At 35.5% G+C, this 23,906-nt stretch overlaps 1 protein-coding gene across 1 annotated transcript in view; it reads right to left on the bottom strand.

Annotated features, from left to right (window-relative positions):
* The window catches only part of CDH12 (cadherin 12), a 178,221-nt gene that overhangs the window by 49,054 nt on the left and 105,261 nt on the right, over window positions 1–23,906 (bottom strand). The window contains exons 3-4 of the mRNA XM_059691876.1: window positions 18,434–18,553; window positions 9,814–9,981 (exon numbers count right to left, since the gene is read on the bottom strand). Coding sequence (XP_059547859.1) covers window positions 9,814–9,981; window positions 18,434–18,553 — 288 coding nt within the window. The remainder of the gene's footprint in view (window positions 1–9,813; window positions 9,982–18,433; window positions 18,554–23,906) is intronic.

Below are 23,906 nucleotides of genomic sequence, written 5' to 3'. Positions count from 1 at the left end.
GATGGAATTTGGGGTATGAGTTGCTTGGCAGGCTTTCCTCTGTCTCATCCTTTGTTGGCCAGGGTGCTTTTGCCTAACCAGAGGAGGCAGCAAAGCTAGGGAACTGGGCTGTTCTACTTTAGTGGATAGTTTTTGCCTATCTGGGACTGACTCTTCCTGGTGGCACTTTTGAGGGGGCTCTCGGAAGCTTTTCCTATTACAGACCCTGACAAAGGCATTCCCTCTACTTTGATATAACGTTCTCCTTAAGCTCTGCATCTCCTCGCCATCTGTTCCACACACAGCGTCTCACAGAGGAAAATCTCTCCGGCAGGTCTTAAAATGACTCTGCTGGTTTTCCTTTCTGCTTACACATTTCTAACTCCTTCTTCTTTTGTTGGCTGTCATTACTTTCCCAAAAGAAAACCTGTTCTTCTGTCTTTCTCTTTCTCAAAACACTTTAGCAATTTTAAGCATGAGGCAGGTATCAGTCCATGCATTTTACCCAGGTTTTGGACTTTATTATTGGTCCATGTTGAAGGGAAGGCTTCCCTCTCCAGACCTGAGAGGCGAGAGAAGGGCAGCCCTAATCCTTACTTTTATCAGATAAGGGTTCCACATGGCTTCTCCAAAGAAATCTTTCACACAAATTTTCCCTCCATCCCACACCCCATAAAAAGTGTGTTAAAAGGATACAAATAGGGTTGTTGTGATAGATTTTTTCCAAGAGTCTAAAGGGCATCCTGACATTTCAATTGAAAATTCGGTTTTGTTCTGGGGCCACACTTGGCTATGTGGTTCCCATTTTATCTTGGCTTCCAGTGGAAACGTCAACAGTAATCTATGGTTATATCTGTATACCTTCCTCCTCCTTTTCTCCAATTTCAATTGAGATGACCTTTTAGTCTGTTTCCTCTTATTAAACTCCAGCAATCTGTAAGTACCGTGCTATTCACTACAGAGTCTATCTTCTCTGCATTCGGTACTTTCTTCTCAAATGAGATACTTCCAAATAGCTGCAAGCTGCTCATATTTGCTCACATTACAAAAATTTTCTCTTGTCCCTACATCTATTCCCAGCCAGCCTCCTGATTTGCTTTTTCTTTTCCTGGAGAACTTCTCAAAGATAGTCCTTGTTACCAATTCCTACCAGATAATCACTCCATAAAGCAGCTTCCATCTAATATTTGAACCAGCCACTCTATTAAAAAAAGTTTCCCCTGAAATCTCCATGACAACCTTGTCCATCAATCCAGTGACAACTTTTTTACTTGAATTCATTATAAGCAGCACTGGATACTCGTGTGCATTCCGTCTTTCCTGAAACACATCGTTCCTTAAAATCCATGACACTCTGTCTTTCTGGTTTTTCTCCAAACACATCTTTCTTCTTCTTACCTTCCTTTGTTGGTGTTCTCAAGTAGAATCTGGATAAGTAATTCTAAAATTTGGCTGCATATTGGAATGATGTAGAAAGTTTAAAAAAGGAAATAAAAAGACTGCCCAAGGGATTCTAATTTAATTGTTCCGAGTTTAGACCTGAACAGCAGGATTGACTAAACTGCCTGCTGTTCTGCTTTGCAATCCTGATCAGGAACCATTATCACAGGCTGTTTCATCCAAGCTTTTATTCTTCCCAAGAATTTCATCAGTCCCGTGACTTCATTTTTTACATTCATGCTAAGACTTCCTTACCTTTTAATTCTGGCCTGTATACATATTTGAGTTTTATACATGACAAAGCATCATCTGATTCCAGTACTTCACCTGGATATCTCCAAGGCATTTCTGCCTGAACATATTCAAAACTAAGCTCATGGACCTGCTATGCCTCCAGAAGAAGACCCTTTTTAATATCCACTGTCACAGCAAGTAACATTACAATCTCTCTATCTCCAAAACTAGAATCCTCTCTTTCAAAGCACATTCATTAAAATTGCTGATTGTCTTACCTCTTAAAAATAACTCAAATCTATCCACACACTGCCATTTCAACCATCTGTGCCACAATCATAGAAAGATTAAATAACTCATAGTTCTTGTCTGTATCACTGCAATTGTCTGCTAACTCTCGTCCATATGTCTGTTCTTCCCACCCTCCCCTCACCAGCAGTCTCGTCTGCATGGCAAGGGTAAAGGGGTCATGTCTATCACTCTTAGTAGAAACTTCATTCCTTCTACCATGAAGAGGACTGGTGGGAGAAAATGCATACACTTTTAGAAAATCAACATGAAAGAAAGAACTTTAAAAATAGATAGTACTTTTTAAGTACAGTAGAATAGGCACAATAAGAATAGCAATTATTTGTATAGTGCTCTCTATTTTCCAGGAACTTTTCTAAACACTTTCTCTTAAAAACTAATCTCATCCTCATATGAAGACTGTGAAGTAGATACTATTATTCTCAGTTGGTGATGTACTAGTAAATGTTTAATAATAAGGTCAGAGAGGCAGGGAGGACAGTTGTAAGCCCTTCATTTTAGGATTTATGCCAGTGGGGCATCACTGAACACAGAGTTGGGAGATGTACACAACTGGATCTAAGGTCCTGGTAGAACCAGCTCCAGCACATCACTCTACCCTGCTACAAATGAAGAAACTGAGGAGCATACAACTGGGCACTCCCAGGCAGTGAGATGAACCAATAGAGTGACATTTCTGAATTTCTGAGCTAACCTGCAATCTCTCATTTGGTCTTCCCATTTCATTTTACTTGGTTTTATTGCCTGAGTGTTAGTCAAATAGAGACAACATTGGGTTCACATAGAAGGTTTTGTGTGTGTGTGTGTGTGTGTGTGTGTGTGTTTTAATGCAAGACATCCATTTTTTTTTTCTTAAATCAGCTATACTGATGAATGCAAATTCCAATTAAGGGTGGATTGAGTGGGTAGGATTTATTTGGTAAAAGTTTCATTTTTCAGTGCTTCTTGAGCAAAATCAATGAAGATATAGAGAAAAGAGAATTAGGAGATCTAAGAGTGTTCTGGGAAAGAAATATAACTCTAAAGATAAAATGACTTTTGTTTCTGCATCCACATTTATTTTACCTCTTCCGTGTTTCCAATTCTCCCATCCTTATTACCTAGCTTCTAGCTTTCAAGTACAAATGTGTAAATTCAATAAATACATATCTATATTTCCTTGCAAAATGAATTTCTTTATAATATTTTTCAAGAAATTGCATTGGAAATCCCAACCAAACCAATTACACATGGGCAATGAAAAACAACCTACTTATATTACTTAATGAATGCCAGAATGAAAAGTGTTTCTGATTCTCAAAAATATCTATTTTTAATAAATGTGATTTATATACTAACCACTCTCCCCATTACATAATAGTAAACATGATGAAGAGTTGGCAAGAGTTCACAACATTTTAAATGCATCAATAGCTTTCCATTGTTCATCCATTTTTCTGGTGTACATTTAATATTTCCTTAAAAGCTCCATTAAATATGTAAACTCTTCTTTTGTCCTTGTAGATATAATTTCTGATCTATCTAACAGAACCCAGTAAATGGGTACTTCTCTAGGAGGTGTGAGTGATATTGCTCAATAATTTCACACACACACACACACACACACACACACACACACAGACACACACGCGCGCGCGCGCGCCCCATAAAGCTTTATCTCAAATTATCAGTAAATTTAGCATCTTATAAACTAAGCTCCTGAAAAATATTTGGAAGTGAAATACACAAGGTGATATTTATTCACCCAAAGCATTTATTTCTCACAAAAATTTTCCCCATTGATGTTAGAGAGTGAAAGAGAGAGGGGAAGAGAGGGGGGAGGAGGGGGAGAGAGAGAGAGAGAGAGAGAGAGAGAGAGAGAGAGAGAGAGAGAGACCCCAATGTGACTGTGACAGAGATACAACAATTGTTTGCCTCCCAAATGCACCCCAACCAGGGTGGGGATTGGACCTGCAACCCAGGTACATGCCCTTGACCGGGAATTGAACCTGTGACTATCAGGTATGCAGGCCTATGCTCTAACCAATTAGAAACACAGGCCAGGGACTCACAAATATTTTTTGAAATATTATGAGTCTAGAAAAATTAAATTTGGTGGTAGAGTTTTCTCTCATAAAATTTTGGTTTCTGTTAGCCAAACTAAATTTTTAACTGCACCTAATTAATTGATTTGCAAATTTTATTTCTAAATATTCATCACATATTCATATATTGTGTATGTACACAATGGTTTACATTTTCTGTAATGGCATGTCTTTTATTATTTGAAAGCTCCCTATCTCTTCCAATTTTATTGCTTATGCCTAAAATGATTCATTTTCCTACTACTCCTCATCTCCCTTTGCATAAATTATATTTCCGGTTATTTCAATGATAGCTTACAGTTAATTTTTGTTAAATTATTTTATTGTTTTTCATTGCCATTTTTCACAATTCTTTAATAATACATCTTGCTTTTGCAATGGTCTAAAATATTTTGGTACACATTTGTTCTCACACTGTCAAATTCTTACAGGTTTCAGAAATCAGTGTTGGTGCTATTTCCTTTAAAATCCTCTCAGGTCTACTCTGTAGTTATTTGGGTGTGCATATTATACACTCATATATCATTCTGTATGTAAGGTTATCACTTATTTTACCTTGGGTAGTATAATTTCCCACCAACTTAACCATCTCCTCATTATACATAGAGCTTCTGGAGGAAAGGGATTAAATTTTTTTATCCCCTTAATGCAATACAAAATATTGATTTAGACTTTTTTACATTTACACTTCAATAAAACTAGCAATCAATGCAACATTATTCACTGAATGATGTAATTTATTTTCTCTAGTATTTGTTAATGTGATATATTTCTTATGTACAAAATCTTTTATTTCTATGGTTTTTGGGTTTTCTTATAATTGGTTTAACTCTTCTAAAGAAATGTTTTAGAAGTCCAATTTCTTTTCCTATATGAACACACTAAGACCAGTGATAAGGCAAATATGAAATACAGAAAATTAAAACATTTGAAACAAATGGTGACTTTATGATGCCTTCACCTCTATGATTAAAAATTACCTACTCATCAGAAGTTTATGTACAGGGTGGTGCATAGTAGATTTGTAGTTGTAAGTGTGAAAAGCACAGAGTTTATTCTTATATTGTTATTAATTAAGTATTGTATTATTTTCCATATGAATAACTGTAGGTCTACTTTTGCCCCACCCTGCATTAAAGTTTTTACATGGTTAGATTTTATGTTCTCCTTATATCTTTGTTCATTCTCTTTCCTGGATTTCTTTGTATCTAAAATTTAAAGAGAGTTGTGTCTTCTATAATCTGCCTAATTTTATCCATGCCTCAGACTGCACTTATCACTTCTATGTTTATGTTCATCAGAAATTTTTTTTTGATTCAGACTTCTCTTTGAGGATCCCTCTATTTTCAACCATCTCCTGCTCATCTCTACTCAAATGTCATCATAGCAGCTGAGAAACCACTTTTCTCCTCAATGTTTTTCTTCACAGGCTCTTTATCTTACATATCTCTGAATCCCCTATATGACCAAGTCCTTTCCATTCTGCCACTGAAACATCACTCAATTCTGCCTCTGTGTATCTCCTCAAAACAACTGCCCTGGGTGTGTGCAACATCTACACTCTACTTCAGCCTTTACCAAGTTATCAACGTTACTTTCCTAAGATACTGATATAAAATATTGCCCCTGTATTCAAAACCACACAGAGATACATAAATACATGTTTCTCTTTCAGAGTTGAGGCAATCTATAACCAATATCGTTTTTTATTGTGAAATTCTTACTGTATATTTCTTTTCAACTTATGTTATTCACAATTATTTTCTTAACTAGTGGCCCGGTGCATGAAATTTGTGCACTTGGGTGGGGGCGGAGGTCTCTCAGCCAGGCCTGCACCATCTCACAGTCTGGGAGGTTTTGATGGATGTCCTACTGACACCTCACGGAGAGCTAGCCTAAGCCAGCAGTTGGACATCCTTAACGCTACAGCAAAGGTGGGAGAGGCTCCCTCCACTGCCGCTGTGCTCGCCAGCCTTGAGCCCAGCTCAGGGCTTCTGGCTGAGTGGCACTCCCCCTACGGGAGAGCACTGACCACCAGGAAGCAGCTCCTGCATTGAGCATCTGCCCCTGGTGGTCAGTGCACGTCATAGCGACTGGTTGTTCCACTGTTCGGTTGATTTGCATATTAGCCTTTTACTATATAGGATGATCCCAGTAGGATCTAATTACCATATCCTATTTATGGCAATAATTATTTTGATCATATTTCTATTTTGGAGTATTATTGCATTTGTAATATAGGTATTACATGTATGTAGATATTTGTCTTATAGTTTGCCTTGTATATATAATATATAAAAGATGAAGGAATTTTTAATGGACTATAATGTAATTTTCATAGACTGGAAAGATAATAAAATAAATAAGCTTTTAAAGGATACTAGGGATATTATATTAACAATCAGTATATACTTTTTAATCTGAGTAAAATTGCTTCATTTCACTTCAGTCATTTTTATATTCATTATAAAATTAATATACAGCAGAAAAAGACTAAGTGGGAAAAGTGTGGATATTTTGCTTTATGTGAATTAAGCACATCACTTAATTGATTTGATTTCATAATGCATAACTTAGATCAGCTTGTTAGATAGTCATTTAAAATTCAAATAATGGAAACAGTCAACATGCTTACTTTAACAGATGAAGACCTGCTACAGATATCTTTTACTAGAGTAGATGGCAGCTTCATAACTCAATGGAAAAGATTTTGCAAAGAAAGTATTTTGCCTTCATATGACTGACCTGAGCTCCTTTAACATGCCAGGTATTATTTATATTGATGAAATGGTATTACTGCCTTTTTTATGGACAGTTTTCTGGGATATGTGCAGGATTTTTTTTTGGCTAAACACTGCCCTCAAAAATTGCCTTCTAAGAAGGAGAGTGATCAAATGTTAGAGTTCAGAAGTTCCTGCATAAAATTAGGTCTTGGTTTTTTTCACCTAGTTGCCATGTGATCTTGGGAAAGTTACTTAAGATTTTTTAATCATATAGCCTTACTGTTTTATTTCTAAAATTGAGCTAGTGCTATACTATTATATAACAATTAAATGGAAACATATATGCAAGTCACTTTGCATAGAGCATGACACATAGTAATGTATGAGTCGATATCATTGTCACCCTGAGTATATGAAATGTGTAGGAAGTTCTGATATCTCACAAACCATCTATTTTACAACAATAAAAGAGCAAATGATTTATATTTGAATGATACAAATATATATGCTTTTTATTTTCATCTCTAACAGATTTATAGAAAAATGAATGTAATGGGTGTTTAACAATGTCACATATGTAAATGTACACACAAAAATCCCAAAATATGATTAGTAAATGTTAAGAAATTATCTTGTGCCTTTTAAGCAATGAAAAATGTAACTCATGACGTTCCTCTAAAGGAAGATATTTTTTTCAGTGTAATTGCTTAACAGGCATGAACAAATTTAGCCAGTTATTATTTATGGATAGAATATATGTTACCTTGACTTTTACATTCAAAAGGCCATTATTTCAGTTTGTAATTTTATGTCATATATGCAGTTTAATTGCTCCCCGTGAGAAATATTCCTGCAAAAAGAACATTGGCTTCTAAAGAGATGGCTTTCTGTTTATAAATGGATTCTGTCTTTTCCCCTGAAGGATGTAATTCAAAATGACAGCACAGTAAAAAGGGCTTGACACAAAGGCATGTAACATTTCAAGGGGATTAATTTTTTATTCATGCAAAATGTGAATGCTCCTTTTCTTCTCATGATTTAAAAATATCTCTCACCTGTTAAAGTTCAGACTATAGTTCAAATATGCATGTAACACAAGCAGAAAATAATTGATCACAGGGATCTACTTGGTATATTTCTGCTGCCCTCTCTTTTCTCTGTTTATGGTGACAACTCAACATATGCCATGCAACTCTTTTGCAGCTGTGTTCTAACAAACGGTTTTAGAGCAACAGGTAAAAGAAAGTGACAACTTTTTGATTTTCACATTAAATCAAGTTAGAAGGAATGCAGCGTTCCAACAGGCCTACGGCTTCATCCAGATTCCCTTTCATTAGGTAAGATTTGGAAGTGGCCTTCCTGATTCAGTGGGGCCTTTGCACTCCATCCAGATTTCCTGAGCATACTAGTTCCTCTCCCCTGGAGACATTTCCATTTCCCTGCACCTACGGCCTTCCCAGACTTTGACAAACCGCCCTCCATCCATACCTGCAAGAGCTCTATCCTTTCATTGGCTGAGTTTTATATTCCTCATCTGAAAAAAGCTCCACTATCCTCCTTGTGGATAAGAATACTGACATCCTCTAGGAAGATGTCTTCTCTTCCCTATACTCTGGACTGAACATATTTTATATGCACAAAACCCAAAAGAGGACCCAGGTTCCCAATGCCACATTGTATCAAAAGCAGAGCATATCCATCTTCCTCAATTAGCTATTACAGCTGGTCACATATATGCAGTAGAAGAAAACAACAGCCGTGCTTGTTGGGTTGGGAACATATTCCTTATTATTCTCATGTGCTAGATAATCAGATGCATATTTCTTTCTCCTTTTTAACATTAATTTATATTTTTTTCTGTTTCCCTTAATAGCAAAGTAAGGGAACGTATTGCTCTAAGACGCTCTGTGTTGTTAACCACAACAAATGCTATCCAGCCATTTTTCATACAGATGTTGCATTTGCTAAAGTGTGATGATTTCTAATTGCCACTCATAACATTGGCAAGTAAAATTTATGGTCACTGAGTAAATATATTTCCATAAAAATGGATAATAAATTTAAGGAAAAAATGACAAATTAGTAAAATATGGAAAACAGCATAGCTGAAGGAATAAAATGCCCATTTCATTAAGATTCTCAGTGTTACATAACTTTATTAGATGGACTTAAACTCTGCTTCTGGAGTCAGAAGAAGAGAATCATTTTCTGGGGTGTTTTTTTTTGTGTGTGTGTGTGTTTTTTAAACTGTTCCTGCAAATGAGTACCTAGCGATTTGCTTGAATTTCTTATTTTACCAGAAATAGAAACATGTAGTTTCTGTATCAGAAGTCCCAGGAACACTGAACTAATCCTTGAAAAAGTATCAGAAATCGAACAGGTACTGATGGCTGTTAAATGTAACACTGCAAAAGAAAACTAGATAAAACGCAAGTGAGAGGTATTCATTTTCAATGAGAAACTGAGTAACAGAGAGGATACATGTATGAATCATTCTATTATCATTGAAACTATAGCAATGTTTACCTATTGCAAAATCAAAATAAAATAGAATTAAAGTAATGTAAATAGCATCACTTTAATCTCTCTGATAAAAAAAAGTATATGAGCATGATTCAACACATAATCACTAAAAAGACGGCAGAGAATTCTTATGGTAATTAAATGATATAGCAAATAACATGGTGACATATATGTGAAATATGTCTTAATACATTGCAATTGTCAAGTGTATTACCTTTCAGTTAATGAATTAGAGCAATATCCCAATCTATTGTGAATATTTTACTTCCACAGAAATTGATAGCATAAGACTTATGTGTTCAAGTTTTGACTCATTTATGTTATTTTCTATTAAAGTCACACTGTGCATGAGTCTAATGGAAAACTGAAAATCTGAAGTCATTTAGTTTTTATCCATTACTCTATGCTTATCAAAGACCAAAAGTATCTGAAAAACTATTGCAATCCCGGTAGTATTGGTTGAAATGTAAGAGCATTTTTCAAAAGCTGCACTGAGTTAGACTTAACAGGAAAGAACATACTTTTGGGGAATCGAGGCGGATTGTCATTGACATCGGTGAGGGTGATGTTGACTATGGTCGTTCCGGCTAACCCTCCCAGTTGTCCGCCCATGTCCTTGGCTTGGATGAGGACTTGGTATTGTTCTTTGACCTCCCTGTCCATGTTTGGCAAAGCTGTTCTAATAACACCTTAAGGGAAAAAGATAACAAAAGATAAATATCACAAGTTGTAGTTTCCAAAAGAAAATAGTCCACAACAAGAAAATGATTCTACCTAGATTCACTTGCAAGGACACAACAACAAAAATTATGTGTCTTTTAAAAATTGAAACACCCAAAGTGTGGTTAGGACATAAACATGTTATGGTGACAGCCATAGAATGAAATGTGGCAATGTGGGTGAAGAATAATGCGTCAGCTGTAACAGGTGGTCATTTATTAGTCAAGCAGGTCAGTCGTTATTTATACAGAATGATCCTGTCTTTAAAAGAGAATGAAAATGTCCAATTACAGATGAATATACTAAAAACATTAAGCGATTACACTGAGAGATTTCTAAAGATGACCATTTTTTTCTTCATTCTTAATTTTTTTAGGTCAAATCCATTACTATTTTAAACGCACTAAGTATCCCCTTCATATATTTTATTTTGTCTTTAGAGATTCCTCTTAATTATTTTAGCCACTAGTTTTTTTTACTTAAGTCTTATGAAACTTTGTCATTACAGAGACCTTGTCTCTCTTATCACCAAGTTACCTCCCATTTAGGATAGTGCCTGCCATTTAGAAGGAATTCAGTTAGAATAACTGACTAGTTGAAAGATTGGCTGAATAAATGAATGCATCTATAAATAACTAAATTTATGATCATGAATCATATAGTATATACGCATATATACATATCCTATTTTTCCACTCTGTGCCCAAGTGTAGAATTAATTTCCATTTCTATTTATTCATAGTGAAATAACTAAAACCTTCTGGATTTGTTGAAATAACATTATAAATAAATGTTATGCCAAATTCCAATCTATAGCCAGTAGTTTTAGCAAAAGATTGCAGAGGATTTATCTTAAACCCATGTGTCTTTGATAGTGTTGTTCCTTAAATAAAGTAGCACATATGAGGACAAAGATAATATCAACTCTCAGACACAGACACAAAATACAACCTCCGAATCATAAGCTAAATATCAATCCCCATTTAATCTATTCTTTCCACTATCAATTTACCAAATCTTGTTTTGCTGCTAATTCAAATTTAACTACAATCTAAGATTTCTTCTAACCCTTGCCAGGAAATAGTTGCAAAAAAGGCAAGCTCCATTTTTTGCTACCGCTGCTTTATTCATGCATTGGCACTGACTTTTATTCCAATCTGTTTTTCCTCTCTTCATTTCAGTTTTCTAATGTTTCATTCCCAAGTCTCTTAACTAAAAGTTTTCACCTCTGCACCTCAATGGCCTGTCCTACATGCCGTAAGCTATATGACTTCTGCCTGCATTGCAATGCTTATATTTTTAGATAAATGCCTGGGTTTTAATTCATATGCATGCTGTGTTGTCCTGTTGTTGACCAGATCTATCTTTACTGAATTCATTCTCAATATGAAAAATGCATATGTATATATTACTCAATTAATTTCTAATATGAATATTTCCAATATGAAAATGTATAAATGTGTTAGACATACACACACATATATTAGGTTGTTACTAAAGAGAGCAAGTAAGCATTAACAGACTTACTTAAGCCTAGATTTTTTTTCTTTCTGGTGATCTGTTACAATTGCCATCATGACCTCAAACTGCCCCGCCCTCCTGCTCCATCCTGAGCCTGGTAGGGGACCTTTCTGCTCCTTCTAGCCCCACTTCCGGTGTAATGCTGCTCAACCGGAAGGCGTGTTAGAAGTTAGAGAGCAAACAGAGCCCTTCACGTAGTTTCAAAGAAATCTCATTGATGAGTATGATGTGCTTCTGCTCCCCACAACCATTTCCACTTAAAACCCCTGTCCCCGGGAAATAAAATATGACACTGGTAGAATTTAAATTTTTAGAGTTGAATCTAGGGATTCAGGCAACGTTCAATGTGAGAAGAGAATCTTGAAACATTGTGGTCCATGGAATCAGCCTGAAGGGAAACAGACCTACTTTTCAAGAAGTTACTCTTCTGGGTACACACTGCTTATTAACTGCTTAACTTTTAAAGCCAAACAAACAGAAGTACATTGTGTGCTCTTGAGCAGGGAGGGACCTTGCCAAGGACTCGGCTTAAGTGCTCGTCGAATGTAACCAGCAGAAAGAAATGCTGCATTCTGTTATTTCAGGTCCTAGGCCTCAGTTCATGAGCCCATCTCTATTTTTCCATAGTTGTATATAAAGATGCAGCGACAACCTTCTGTAATAATAGCTGCAGCCTAAAATGAAGAAGAAAAAAAAGAAAAAGAAAAAAAACACACCACACTCACACACACACACACACACACACACACACACACACACACATGCATTTTATGGAACAGTATTAGTACTTTGTAGGAGTGACACCACAAACTTTAATTAATCTGGAATACATCCTATTTATTGGTGGGGGAAAAGAGTAGATAGGTAAATATTCATTGGATCCTAGTAGGTTTTGAGTGTGTTAAACCTAATAAACTTTCCAACATATATAATTAAGATGGTAATTAGAGTAAAAACAAGAATGAAGAAAATGGATTTTATTTCTGCCAAAATTAATGGAAATATATGGCTGAGGGAATTATAAACTTAAAATAATATATATATCCAGGAATGCAAGTCTTCCAGGGGATATATTCGCCATCTGCAATCACCACATATTGTATCGAGATCCTTAATCCCGGTGGATATCAGCCTATTTTGTAAAAATGCGTTAAATATGCTGAAAACAAATTGAGATAAAAATAATTCCATACTACATATGAGCAAGAAAACATTACATGTGATAATCCAGGATATTTATATAATCTTTTCTTGAATTGAGGGTAGGACTGAGACATGCAACAGTAGATTCTGTGACCATTTGTACTAAAATTTGCTTCATTCAGGCCCTGTTATTAGGTTTGAAGGTATAATAGCAAACACTCTTCCACTTATTCCCCCAGATCCACTTCATACACTTTCCTAGATCTCTGTCTGTTCTCTGGCTTCTGGTTGCCTTAGGCCAATTGTCAGGAAATGGCATGGTGTAAAGGAGAATGAGGTTGGGGTATTCCTTTCATGGAAACCCCCCTATTTCCTGTCACAGTCCCTCACCCCGCAGTGTCTCCAGGCCCTTCTCATTCCTTCAGCCCCAGTGTGGCTACTGAATGTACTTGTATTCCTCTTCCAGATTCTGGCCTGTCCCATGGTTTCCCTACAGTCTGCTCACACTTTAATAAAGAGCTCTCTTATTAAATGAATCTCAAATTGCCCAATGGGGTGCCATCTGTTTCCATCTGGGATAATAATTAATACAGTCTCTGTACAAGATTTTTGTGTGGAATGCACATCTAATGGCTATGTGTTCATGTGGGGTGGTGAGGAGGCCATAAAGAAGTACTTAAATAATTAAGCTAATTTCAGATGGTGATTAGTGCTATGAGGAAAAAGAAATCAAGTGCCGTTAAGCACAGTGTCAGAAAACTACTCTCGGGCAAAGCTTTAGAGCTGCAATCTCAGAGAAGTGGAGAAAGCAGACCTGGAAATCACATAGGGTAGGGTACCCCAGGGAGGCAGAGCAGGGGAGCACAGCCCTTCAGAGCACCCAGGGAGAGCCCAGGTGGCCGCAGCATCCTGCCATGGGAAGGGTGGTATCAAAACAGACCACAGTGGGGGAAGGAAGTCACAGTGCTTTTCAAAGATAAATAAGCTTTCTGGGAAGCATCTTGAAAATAAACAAGCAGAACCATATCAAATTAAACAGCTTCTGCCCAGCAAAAGAATCAGTCAGCAAAATTAAAAAGCAATCTATAGAATGGGAGAGAATATTTGCACATCTATCTTTGATAAGGGATTATTATCCAAAATAGGAAAGACTCATATAACTCAACAACAACAACAAACAAACAAAAAACGGTTAAAAATGGGCAAAGGAACTGAATAACTTTTTTGCAATGAGGTTATACAAATGGCCACATGCAAAGGTGCTTGACATCAATAAGCATCACCGAAAGTCAAATCAAAAGCGTACTAAGGTATCACAGGTGTGAGAATGGCTGTCATCATAAAGACAGAGATAGTAGTAAGTGTTGGAAGAAAGCTGAGAAGAACACTTGTACACTGTGGGTGGAGAAGAAAATTGGTGCAGCCATTATGAAAAATAGCGTGGAGGTTCCTCACAAAATTAAAATTAAAACTACCTTATGGTCCACAATCCTACTTCTGGACATATATCTAGAGAAAATAAATGTAGTAAAAATAAAAATAAATAAAAACAGAGGCTCATAGAATATCTGTGCCTCCATGTTCATTGCAGCATTATTCTCAATAGCTAAAATATAGAAATATCCTAAGTATCCACCTGTGGATAATTGGATAAAGAAGACTGGACACATAGAATAGAATATTATTCAGTCATGAGGATCAAGGAAATCCTGTCATTTGAACAACAGGATAAAACATTTGCTCATTACTCATCATCTGCTTTAGCATTTCCAGCAATTTAAAGCACATAATCTCACAAAGCACTACTCTTATTATGGACAGGTACTAACATCTTTTTTATATATAAAATGAAATTTTTTTTCTTCCTGGAATTCATAGCAGCCATTGACAGCCGATTTCTCCAGCAGCACAGAACACGGCTAGTTCGTCTTGTACCTGACAGCTCTCCAGCTTCCTAAAGTCATGTAGCACCTCCCCCCAGAGCACTTTCCTTTCAAGGTCAAACATTCTTAGTTCTGTCTGCTGACGTTCCATGACTTTTGAAGTTAGGCAAGTGAAGTTCACACAGAGTTCTCACGAAGTGTGGCAATGGTTCTCACAAGGAAACCATTGTCTGCAGAATGTTTTTAGTCAAGTAATTTTACTACAGATATGCAAACTATTTTAAAATAGCTAACCTGTTTTTTTCATCTTAATACTTGTCTATTCCCCTAACACATTTCCTTCCTTACATTTATCACCATCTATTGTTTTTCTTTTCTTGTTAAGATCCTATTAGTCCTTGTACTAATGGGGGGTAGCGGGAGAGTAATGATTGTTTTCTGTAGCAAATGCTCTTTTTTTACTCTTGAAGAGAAAAAAGTTTTATCTCTCTCACCAGCACCAATTGAGGTGTGTGAATCCTGTAAGACTTAACTCTGAATTAATATCAAAAAGCATTTTCAAATAATAAAGCACTCTTAAGTATTTATATAGTTACTATAAAATATAAACTCTGGGCAGTGCTTTACTTTTAAATGGGGCTCAAAACACCAACACATTTTTATTTTTTTATTTTATTTTATTTTATTTTTCTTTATTGATTAAGGTATTACATATATGTCCTTATCCCCTGGTGTCTGTGTCCATTGGTTAGGCTTATATGCAGGCATACAAGTCCTTTCGTCGATCTCTCCTTCTTATCCCTACCTTCCCCCTGAGGTTTTAGCATCTGATCGATGCTTCTCTGCCCTGGATCTGTTTTTGTTCATCAGTTTATGTTGTTCAGTATAATCCACAAATGAGTGAGATCCTGTGATATTTGTCTTTCTGTGACTGACTTATTTTGCTCCCAACACATCTTTAAAGTCCTGAAAAAAATTATTATCAGTCAGGATATGGCAGAAGGTTTCATTTAGGACAGAGCCTTGAAGATTATAATTCCTGAAATAAAGGTGATAGTCCAATTTAAAAAGCAAAAATCTCGAGAAAGAGTGATTTCTCTTAGCAACCTTTATCTGACTTCCCTGAACATAAGCTAGGAGAGGTTCTCAGAGCACATACCATCAGAATTGTGAATAAAGGACAAAGGGCAGAGGCAAGTATCTTATGCATGGAACTCCATTCTCACTTAACTGTTTTCATATGAAATCTAGAAATATGTTTAAATACATAAAATAAACACTCATAAACACACATTATTTTTGACAATGAACATGATTGTCAAAGAGTTCCGAAGATAGATGGTCATAAAGGTTGCACAACAATGTCAATGTGCTTAATGCCATTGAATTGTACAATTAAAATGGCTTAGATGGTAATTTTATTATGTATATTTTGCCTCAATAAAATTTTTAAAATTCAGAGAAGTGAAAAATTAAATTTAGATAAATTATATCATAATGTTCTCCCAAGTTGGGGCTCAGATAATTTAGGAAAATACACTATATCACCACATGATACACATAGTAGCAGTATCTAGTTATCCACGTCAGACTAGTTTTTGAAATCATTTAGGGAAAGATTTAAATAATTTTAAATAATCTTAAATATAATTTAAGACATAGGGTAAGTAATTCATGTTTATCTTCTTCAATTAAATAATTCTATAATCAATTATATGGAGATATTTAACATCTTGATTTCTTACACGAGGTAAAATATTACAATGTCTCTTGCTTGATGTTTTATAAATTGTGAATGTTTTTCTAATTAAATGTTAAGTGTAAAAATGTATGTCATATAGCATAACATGTTAATATAATACATACGTAATGGGCTATAAAATTAACAATGCCAATGTTATTTAATATTTTATAGATTTATCTCTATTTGTGAGTTTTAAAAATATTTAATGGTATTTTAAGGCATATAAATGAATATTTGAACACCAATTCAGAAAAAAATTTTCAGTTAATCCAAATAATGTTTGTCACACAACAGTGTCAATAAAGAAATCTTTAAATATTTTTTCTTTATTTTAAATGAAAAATAAATGGTTATATTTATCTCTTCATAAATCTTAGGCACCAGAAGTTTTGATGAGACTCTTTCTTTAAAAATTGTTTTTAACTGCATCTACACTCAAATGTGGAAACTTTTAAGATAATAGTTTCTCATGCATTTTATTTAATAAGAGCAAAAGGAATCATAAAAGAAAGCTATATGGCTGGAACAAATGGAGACTATTTCTGAGAAATTGCAATTATGCTTGATTTTTTATTTACTCTTATTAACCACAAGGTGATAAATTTGACAAGAAGTCTTCTTAATGGTTTCTGTGCATGAAAACTAGTTATCATTTTATTAATGAAGCGTTTCATCATCCACTCTTTTCCTGTCTAGTGGTCTGAGGTATTGTTAGTATCAAGACTTCTGTCTCCAGTGAAAATCAATGCTTCAAAAAATCTATTCCATAGTTTATGCCAGAATTGTTTCATCTTCAGTTCTAAATAATAATCATTGTGTAAAAAATAAAAATACACAATTATAAACCATATTACGAATATACTACTTTTCTATGATATAATATTTTCTAAAGACATTAGAATTTATTCGAGGTTGGTTATTAACAAGTAAAGTCAAGGGAATGTAAGTGTTTGACTCATATAATTGTATCTGTCTAATATTAATTTGACTTTAACAATTATATTTTTATCCATACCGTCTGCTTAAGTTCATCTTTGTATGATTTTATCTTACATTTTCTTAAAGATAGATATTGGCTCCATCTGTAGTCATGTCCCCAATATCAAGTCCTTCATCTTTCTGCTCCCACATTTAATCTGAGTACATAAACTCACCTAGTCTATAGAGTTAATCACTGCAAGCCAGTAACTGTACTCTAATACCTCACCAATCTCTCACCTCTTTTCTCGTTCCTCCATCCCCTCTGTCGCTGAGAAGTGCTTCTTAGAGTTTGAAAAGATTTTAGACACATGTATTGTTCATACTTCTATTCCTATTAGATTACCCATTATGGTACATTTAGAAAATATAAGTAATTATATAAGAAAAAATAACCCATCATGCTTCCGCCTGATAAAAGGATGTTCAATATTTTAGATAACTTCCCTTCAATATTTGTTGATATATTTCTCCTATCCAGCATGTAAAACAGTTTATCTCAAAGCATGGGGACCTCATTTCATTTAAAAACTAATACAAAATATTTCTGTCTACCCTCCTGCCCTTTCTAGACGTCCCATAGATTCTTATATATTTGTTTTTGAAAACAATTTAAATGGCTTGACTTAAAAATGAGACTGGTTTTAAAAACAGACTAGTTTGGTGTTTCCAGTTTTCCAACCCTATCTTTTCCCTACTAGAAGCATAAAACTTTATTAATCCAAGTCCATCATTCATAACCTTTGATGAAAATAGCAATAAAAGCTCCATGATCATACCATATGTCAACAAGGCCCAAATTGAACATGATTGAACCCAGCCAAGAAAACCTGAAATAAAGGTCTGTTTTAGCCAGGATAATAAAAAATTTAAAAAAGCAAGGACTTTTGAAAATGTAAAGTAAATCATACAGAGAATTCTAACTAGCAAATGTGGAGCTGACACACATATGTAAGAAAGATTTATATTTACACAAAGATTTATATTCAATCCAAAGGAAATAGTTAGTGAGGTAAGACCCTATTTTCCGTTGCTTAGTTGCAGTGCATGCAAACTTTATTGTAGTATTAGAATAGGCAACTTCCCATGCCAAGATTTAATTAAAGTTTAAATATTTGAAGGTGGTAATGTTATTTCTAATAAAAAATTTACCTGTCTTGGGATCAATAGAGAAATAAGGTTGTCCCTGAAGAATGCTGTAAACGACTCGAGCACTGTTTCCATAGGTTGGGTCATCTGCATCCGTGGCCTTGACCTGGAGCACATATGCACCTGGAAAATAAGAAGATAAGACTCTAGCATCTTTATTTGACTGAGCTCAAGGCCATGTACGTTATCTGCTGGGCTTCCTTTGGGGGGAATTTGGCATTACTCTGTGAGCATATGATGTCACTGATAATAATTCAGCCATTATAACCAAAATGTTAGGCAATGATATAGTTCATGCAAATGATGCATGCTTTAAATATCAATTTTAAAAGCTGTGTCCACTTCCAGTAGCTAGATCATTGAACTAAAAGTCATCACGATAATTTCATTGATTTGTACCCCATAGAGAACATGCCACTGCTTACATGATCTCTTCTGCTTACTACAGATGCTTTAATTTCATGATTAGGACATCAATAGAAAAGATAAAAGGTTTAAAGGCTTATTGAACTTTCAAGGGTGTAAGTAATTTGCAGTTGCAATTTAAAAATCAACAATTACATACCAGCATTAGGGAACCTTTAATTAGGATAGTATTTGAGAAATTGAGGAACCCAAAATAATTGCAAACATAACTGTGAGAGCACCTCTCTGTCTCTAGACTGCATTAACCCAAAGGCTCATTGACATAGGACATTAAAGACAGTCCTAATTATCTGTAGCATTTCTCATTTTATATGACACTTGGTCATATTACTTATGTACTAAGAGAAATTGAAGGAAATTTTTTTAGTCTTCTATATTCATAGTCATACTTGAGTCTTTACAAACTTTGTTTGACTTTTTATTAAGTATAGTTGTATACAAACTTATATTGGTTATTTCAGTTTCGAGTGCACAGAATAGTTGTTTGGGATTTTTATACCTTACAGTGTAATCATTCCATTAAATCTAGTAATGATGTGTCACCTTGTAAACTTATTACAATTTTATCCATCCCTTCCCTTCTGGTAACCATCCATTTGGTCTCTGCCTCCTACAACTTTTTAAGTGAGTACCTCTTCTTACTGTCCTGTTCAACACCACTATTCTGACTTGAAATAAAGTAAAAGCAAAAATATCAAACTAGAAGTAAATTAATTAATATGTTGCTAACGAAGGAAGGAAATCTCTACTGAGCATAAAGGAGTAATATGTGCACCTCAAGTTATACAACCAGCAGCACCCCTTTTACCGCTTGGAGGAGTGAAAAGTAACTGCTCAGTTTGGGGAATATAAAACTGCTACTTTCCTTTCAGTTGCTCAGGCTTTTTTTTTTAAAGAAATATTTTGAAACAATGTCCAAATTTTACAATCAAAGTATTGAAGTGCAGTGATGTTAAAGTAGGCATTAATTCATTGATTCATTCATTTCTTCTTTCAATAAACAAGTGTGCAGTGGAGCACACCATGGTACTACTCCGAACATACAATAAAATATATGTTACGTAATTACTTACTCTGTCAAATGCCATGTCCAGCATGACAGTTTTAGATTCTACTCTTTTTTTTTGGGGGGGGGGGCATCTTGGGTAGTAAATCAACAAACTTGCTAGAAATACATGGAAAATATAAGTGGATTAAAGTGCATCAATGGCCTGTTTGAAATCTTTTATTAATTTCCCTGATGAATATAAATATTCCATTTTTTTGTTTTTCTTTTTAAAAATTTTTACTTTTATTGTTGAAAGTATAACATATGTCCTCCTTTTACCCCCTTTGACTCCTCCTAGTCCATCCCCCCCCCAGGCTTATACATACAAGCATACAAGTTCTTTGGTTAATCTATTCCAACCCACCCACCCCCGCCTTCCCTCTGAGATTCAACAGTCTGTTCCATGCTTCTGTGTCTCTGGATCTATTTTGATATTCTATTAGTTGAATACATTATTTGCCTTTTCTCATCCCTGCAACTATCTCAGCTGGCTTGCATCCGCACTTACAATTGCAAGGCTGAAAAGCATCCCTAACTTGCTTTTTCCTCCACCTCTTTTTACATAAGGGCATCAGAGTCATTGTCCCATAGCACAAAATCAATCACGGTACTCTTTTTCATTAAAAATCTAATGGGTTGATCTTCCTATTAAAAGAAAAATTATCTAAACCCCTTGACATGCTATGGATAGCATGGCATGAATGGGTTTCAATATCCCTCCCAGAGTAGTTTCCAACTGTGCTGCCAGGGACCTCCTGCAGGGACCACACAGACTTATTGACTGTTTATTTGAAGCTCTTTCATTCCTCTGTGCTCTTGCTCCAGTGACCCAGTTACCTGGAGGACATTCACCTCCACCAGCTGGAGAAATCCTACTCACCCTTGATGTCCCAGCTCCACTGTCTTTTCTAGGAATCCTAGTTTTTCTGCAAGAAGTAGAGATATTTTCTCCACCCTCTGTACTCTTGTGAACTGTAAAACCATTTACATCAACAGTCCTTCCACATTTACTCTTTGTACATATGGTGCCTGTCATGAAGTGAGCCCCACATAAATGTTTATCGGTTTGATACTTATTGTGCTTATATATACACACAAAGGACACAAATACTATACACACAACACTCTAAACGGGTGATCCAGCACCTAGTTATGGCCTTTACAGGATTTTAAAACCCTAAATTGGGAGTTTAACTTGTCTTGAATTTTCAAATGTATCGATGTTCTCACTTCAGAAAGCAGAACCAAAAATGAGTGACAGTGCATTAAAAAACCCCATAAGTAAAACATAGCCAGAATATGCAACGTAAACCCAGGGGATTTAATATAAATACCTTTGTGAATAACATTAACCCTTCACACCGATGAATAAACAGGAAAAGAGAGAGGAATTTCACATGGCACATCATTTCCTTTTTGCTTTTACTTTATGTATACATTGCATTATAAACAAGAAATAATACACTTAGAGTTAGGTAGAGAATCATAAATACATAGAAATTGCTTCTGAAACAGAATTTGAAAATATATGTACATATAATTACATAAAAAAAGGCATCAACAGCAGAGAAATGTAAAGCATAAAGGTTTTTAGAGCCAAGCCACATAGAGTGTATGTGTGAGTGTATGTTTGTGTGTGTGTGTGTGTGTGTGTGTGTGCATGTATGAGATTCCACAAAGATATTGGAGGTCTGCTAAAGGAGAATTTAATTATAAAGTAAAACTAAGCATAGATGCACAGCAGGTGAGTTTAGTATTTAAAGTAACTGGGTCCTTTAATCCACTTCACATTAGATTTCACCGCACTGCCCACTTGGCTTTTCCTTCTGAGGATTCTCTTACTGCGTTTGCCCCTGAAAGTTGTAAATGATGCCTCTGACTTCTTTGTCTCACACAAGGGCTGCATATAAGGCATCTATAAGGACGAAGAATACCAATTCCTAAGCCCCCATCAGAAAGTCTAATTTAATTGTTCGGGGTGTGCCAAGTATCAGAACTTTTTACAACCTTGGCAGATAAGTCTAATGAGTACCCAGGCCTGAGAAGCTCAGCCCGATATAATTTCTCTAGAAACTTTCCCCAACAGAACAGGTTGCATTGCTTGCCATTGTGAAAGCCATCTTTGCTTCTGGAGCCCTAGTGCCTAGGTTTGAATCGTACATCGACCTACATCGACCACTAGCCAAGTGTGTGACCTCAAGCTAATTAGTTAACCTCTCTGTTTTAGATTCCCATATGCAAAAATGTGAAAAAAATAGTATCCATTTCAGCAGTGTTAAATTAGTTAATATTTTTCAGGAAATTATGCATTTTCCACATAGTATGTGCTATTAAAGTGTATGTAAATAAAATAAATACATATGAACTCATTTTCTCTTCTCCTGCACCACACATAGGGTGACAACTCCCAAATGTGTGACACTAGCATGATTCCTATCCTCACATCCCACCCCTCAATGTTCTTATACTGATCTAGACTTTATCTCCTGTATGTTAGAAAATGCAATTTTGAGAATACTTATTTAAAATGTATCAAAATGGAAATGAGACTAGGATGGTTGGATCACTTCCTTAGCGACTCAAGAAAGAAGAGTTTGTGTACTTGTTTTTTCTTAATTTCTTTATTGATTAAGGTATTTCATATGTGTCCTTATCCCCCCATTATCCCCCCACGCCCCTCCCACTCATGCCCTCACCCCCCTGTTGTCTGTGTCCATTGGTTAGGCTTATATGCATGCATACAAGTCCTTTGGTGTATACTTGTTAAATTTGTGTGAAATAACCAGAACTTTTAATGATTAGAAAGAACTTCTGTCATAACAATCTCCTAGAATGGAAGTAATGTCCCCTTCAAATGTACTTCTAGGATCAGAGCAGGAAACTTGGTTTCTCTCTGAACCCAATTCTGACCCTGCTCAGCCTGGCCTCACAGTGTCCCCCAGCAACCCTAATGCTGTGACAACAACTTATGATTTGTTATTCAGCCCAAGAACCCAAAAGCACTCTAAGGTTATAAAATCTCATCCTAGCTGTGTCCTAAAAATTTTAAACTATACATATTTATACCTTGTGAGTCAACTGTACTTTGATGGATAAGTGAATCCATTTTTATGAGCCTTTTATCTCTCCTTTGTGTGCCAAGAATTCTATACCAGGAACATCAGTACAAATGCTAATGTCTGTTCTCAGTGACACCTACTGAATTCCGATTTCCAGTGATGGTGCAAGTTGCCTCCTTTGTGCCTAGTGTCATTTGAAAATTATTTTCACAGGAAATTCCATAAAACTCATGATGAAAGATACTGGTTTGGAATTCATTCACTCAGTAGCTCTAAGCTATAACTCAGTAAACTTTGCTTTTTTTTTTTCTGTGCAGCATTGTATTCTTGAAGGATAAATAAAGCCCGTTTGATTCAAATGCCTCTAAACAAGGTGTTAAGGATGATTAATGTGATTAATTAGCTCATCTAATACACACCATACACGCCTAAACTTAATTGTTTTTATTTGATTCGATGATTCCGCCATGTTAAGGGTAAGAAAGATCTTTCTACCTATTAATCAACCCAAGAATCCATGCATCCATCCATTCATTCATCTATCCCATGTACCCATCATCTCTCTCTCACTCTATTTCCATTATCTATCTGTTTATCTAGTTTTAAGGGAGGGAAAAATACAAATTGAGTGTATTTGTGTGTGTGTGTGTGTGTGTGTGTGTGTGTGTGTGTGTGTGTGTGTGTGTGTGAGAGAGAGAGAGAGAGAAAACCAGAAGTCAGAAGTACTGAATCATAGAACCAGCTCTGTAATGAAATATATGATGTTTTGGAAGTTATTTTAATTCTGTAAAGATAATGTGATTTCAGTGGATGGTGTGGTGATTGACTCAAATTAATCCCACCTAAGGTTAAAAAGTGTTTATGTACCTATTCATATATCACTATGCCCCTCACACTTCCTTACATATTAGATGAAGCTTAACTCTTTTGAAGGTGTTTGGCT

The sequence above is a fragment of the Myotis daubentonii genome, chromosome 4, assembly GCF_963259705.1.
Source record: "Myotis daubentonii chromosome 4, mMyoDau2.1, whole genome shotgun sequence".
In the NCBI taxonomy this organism is placed as follows: domain Eukaryota; kingdom Metazoa; phylum Chordata; class Mammalia; order Chiroptera; family Vespertilionidae; genus Myotis; species Myotis daubentonii.
Note: the sequence above shows the minus strand (reverse complement) of the source record. Positions and strands in the feature narration are given on the sequence as shown.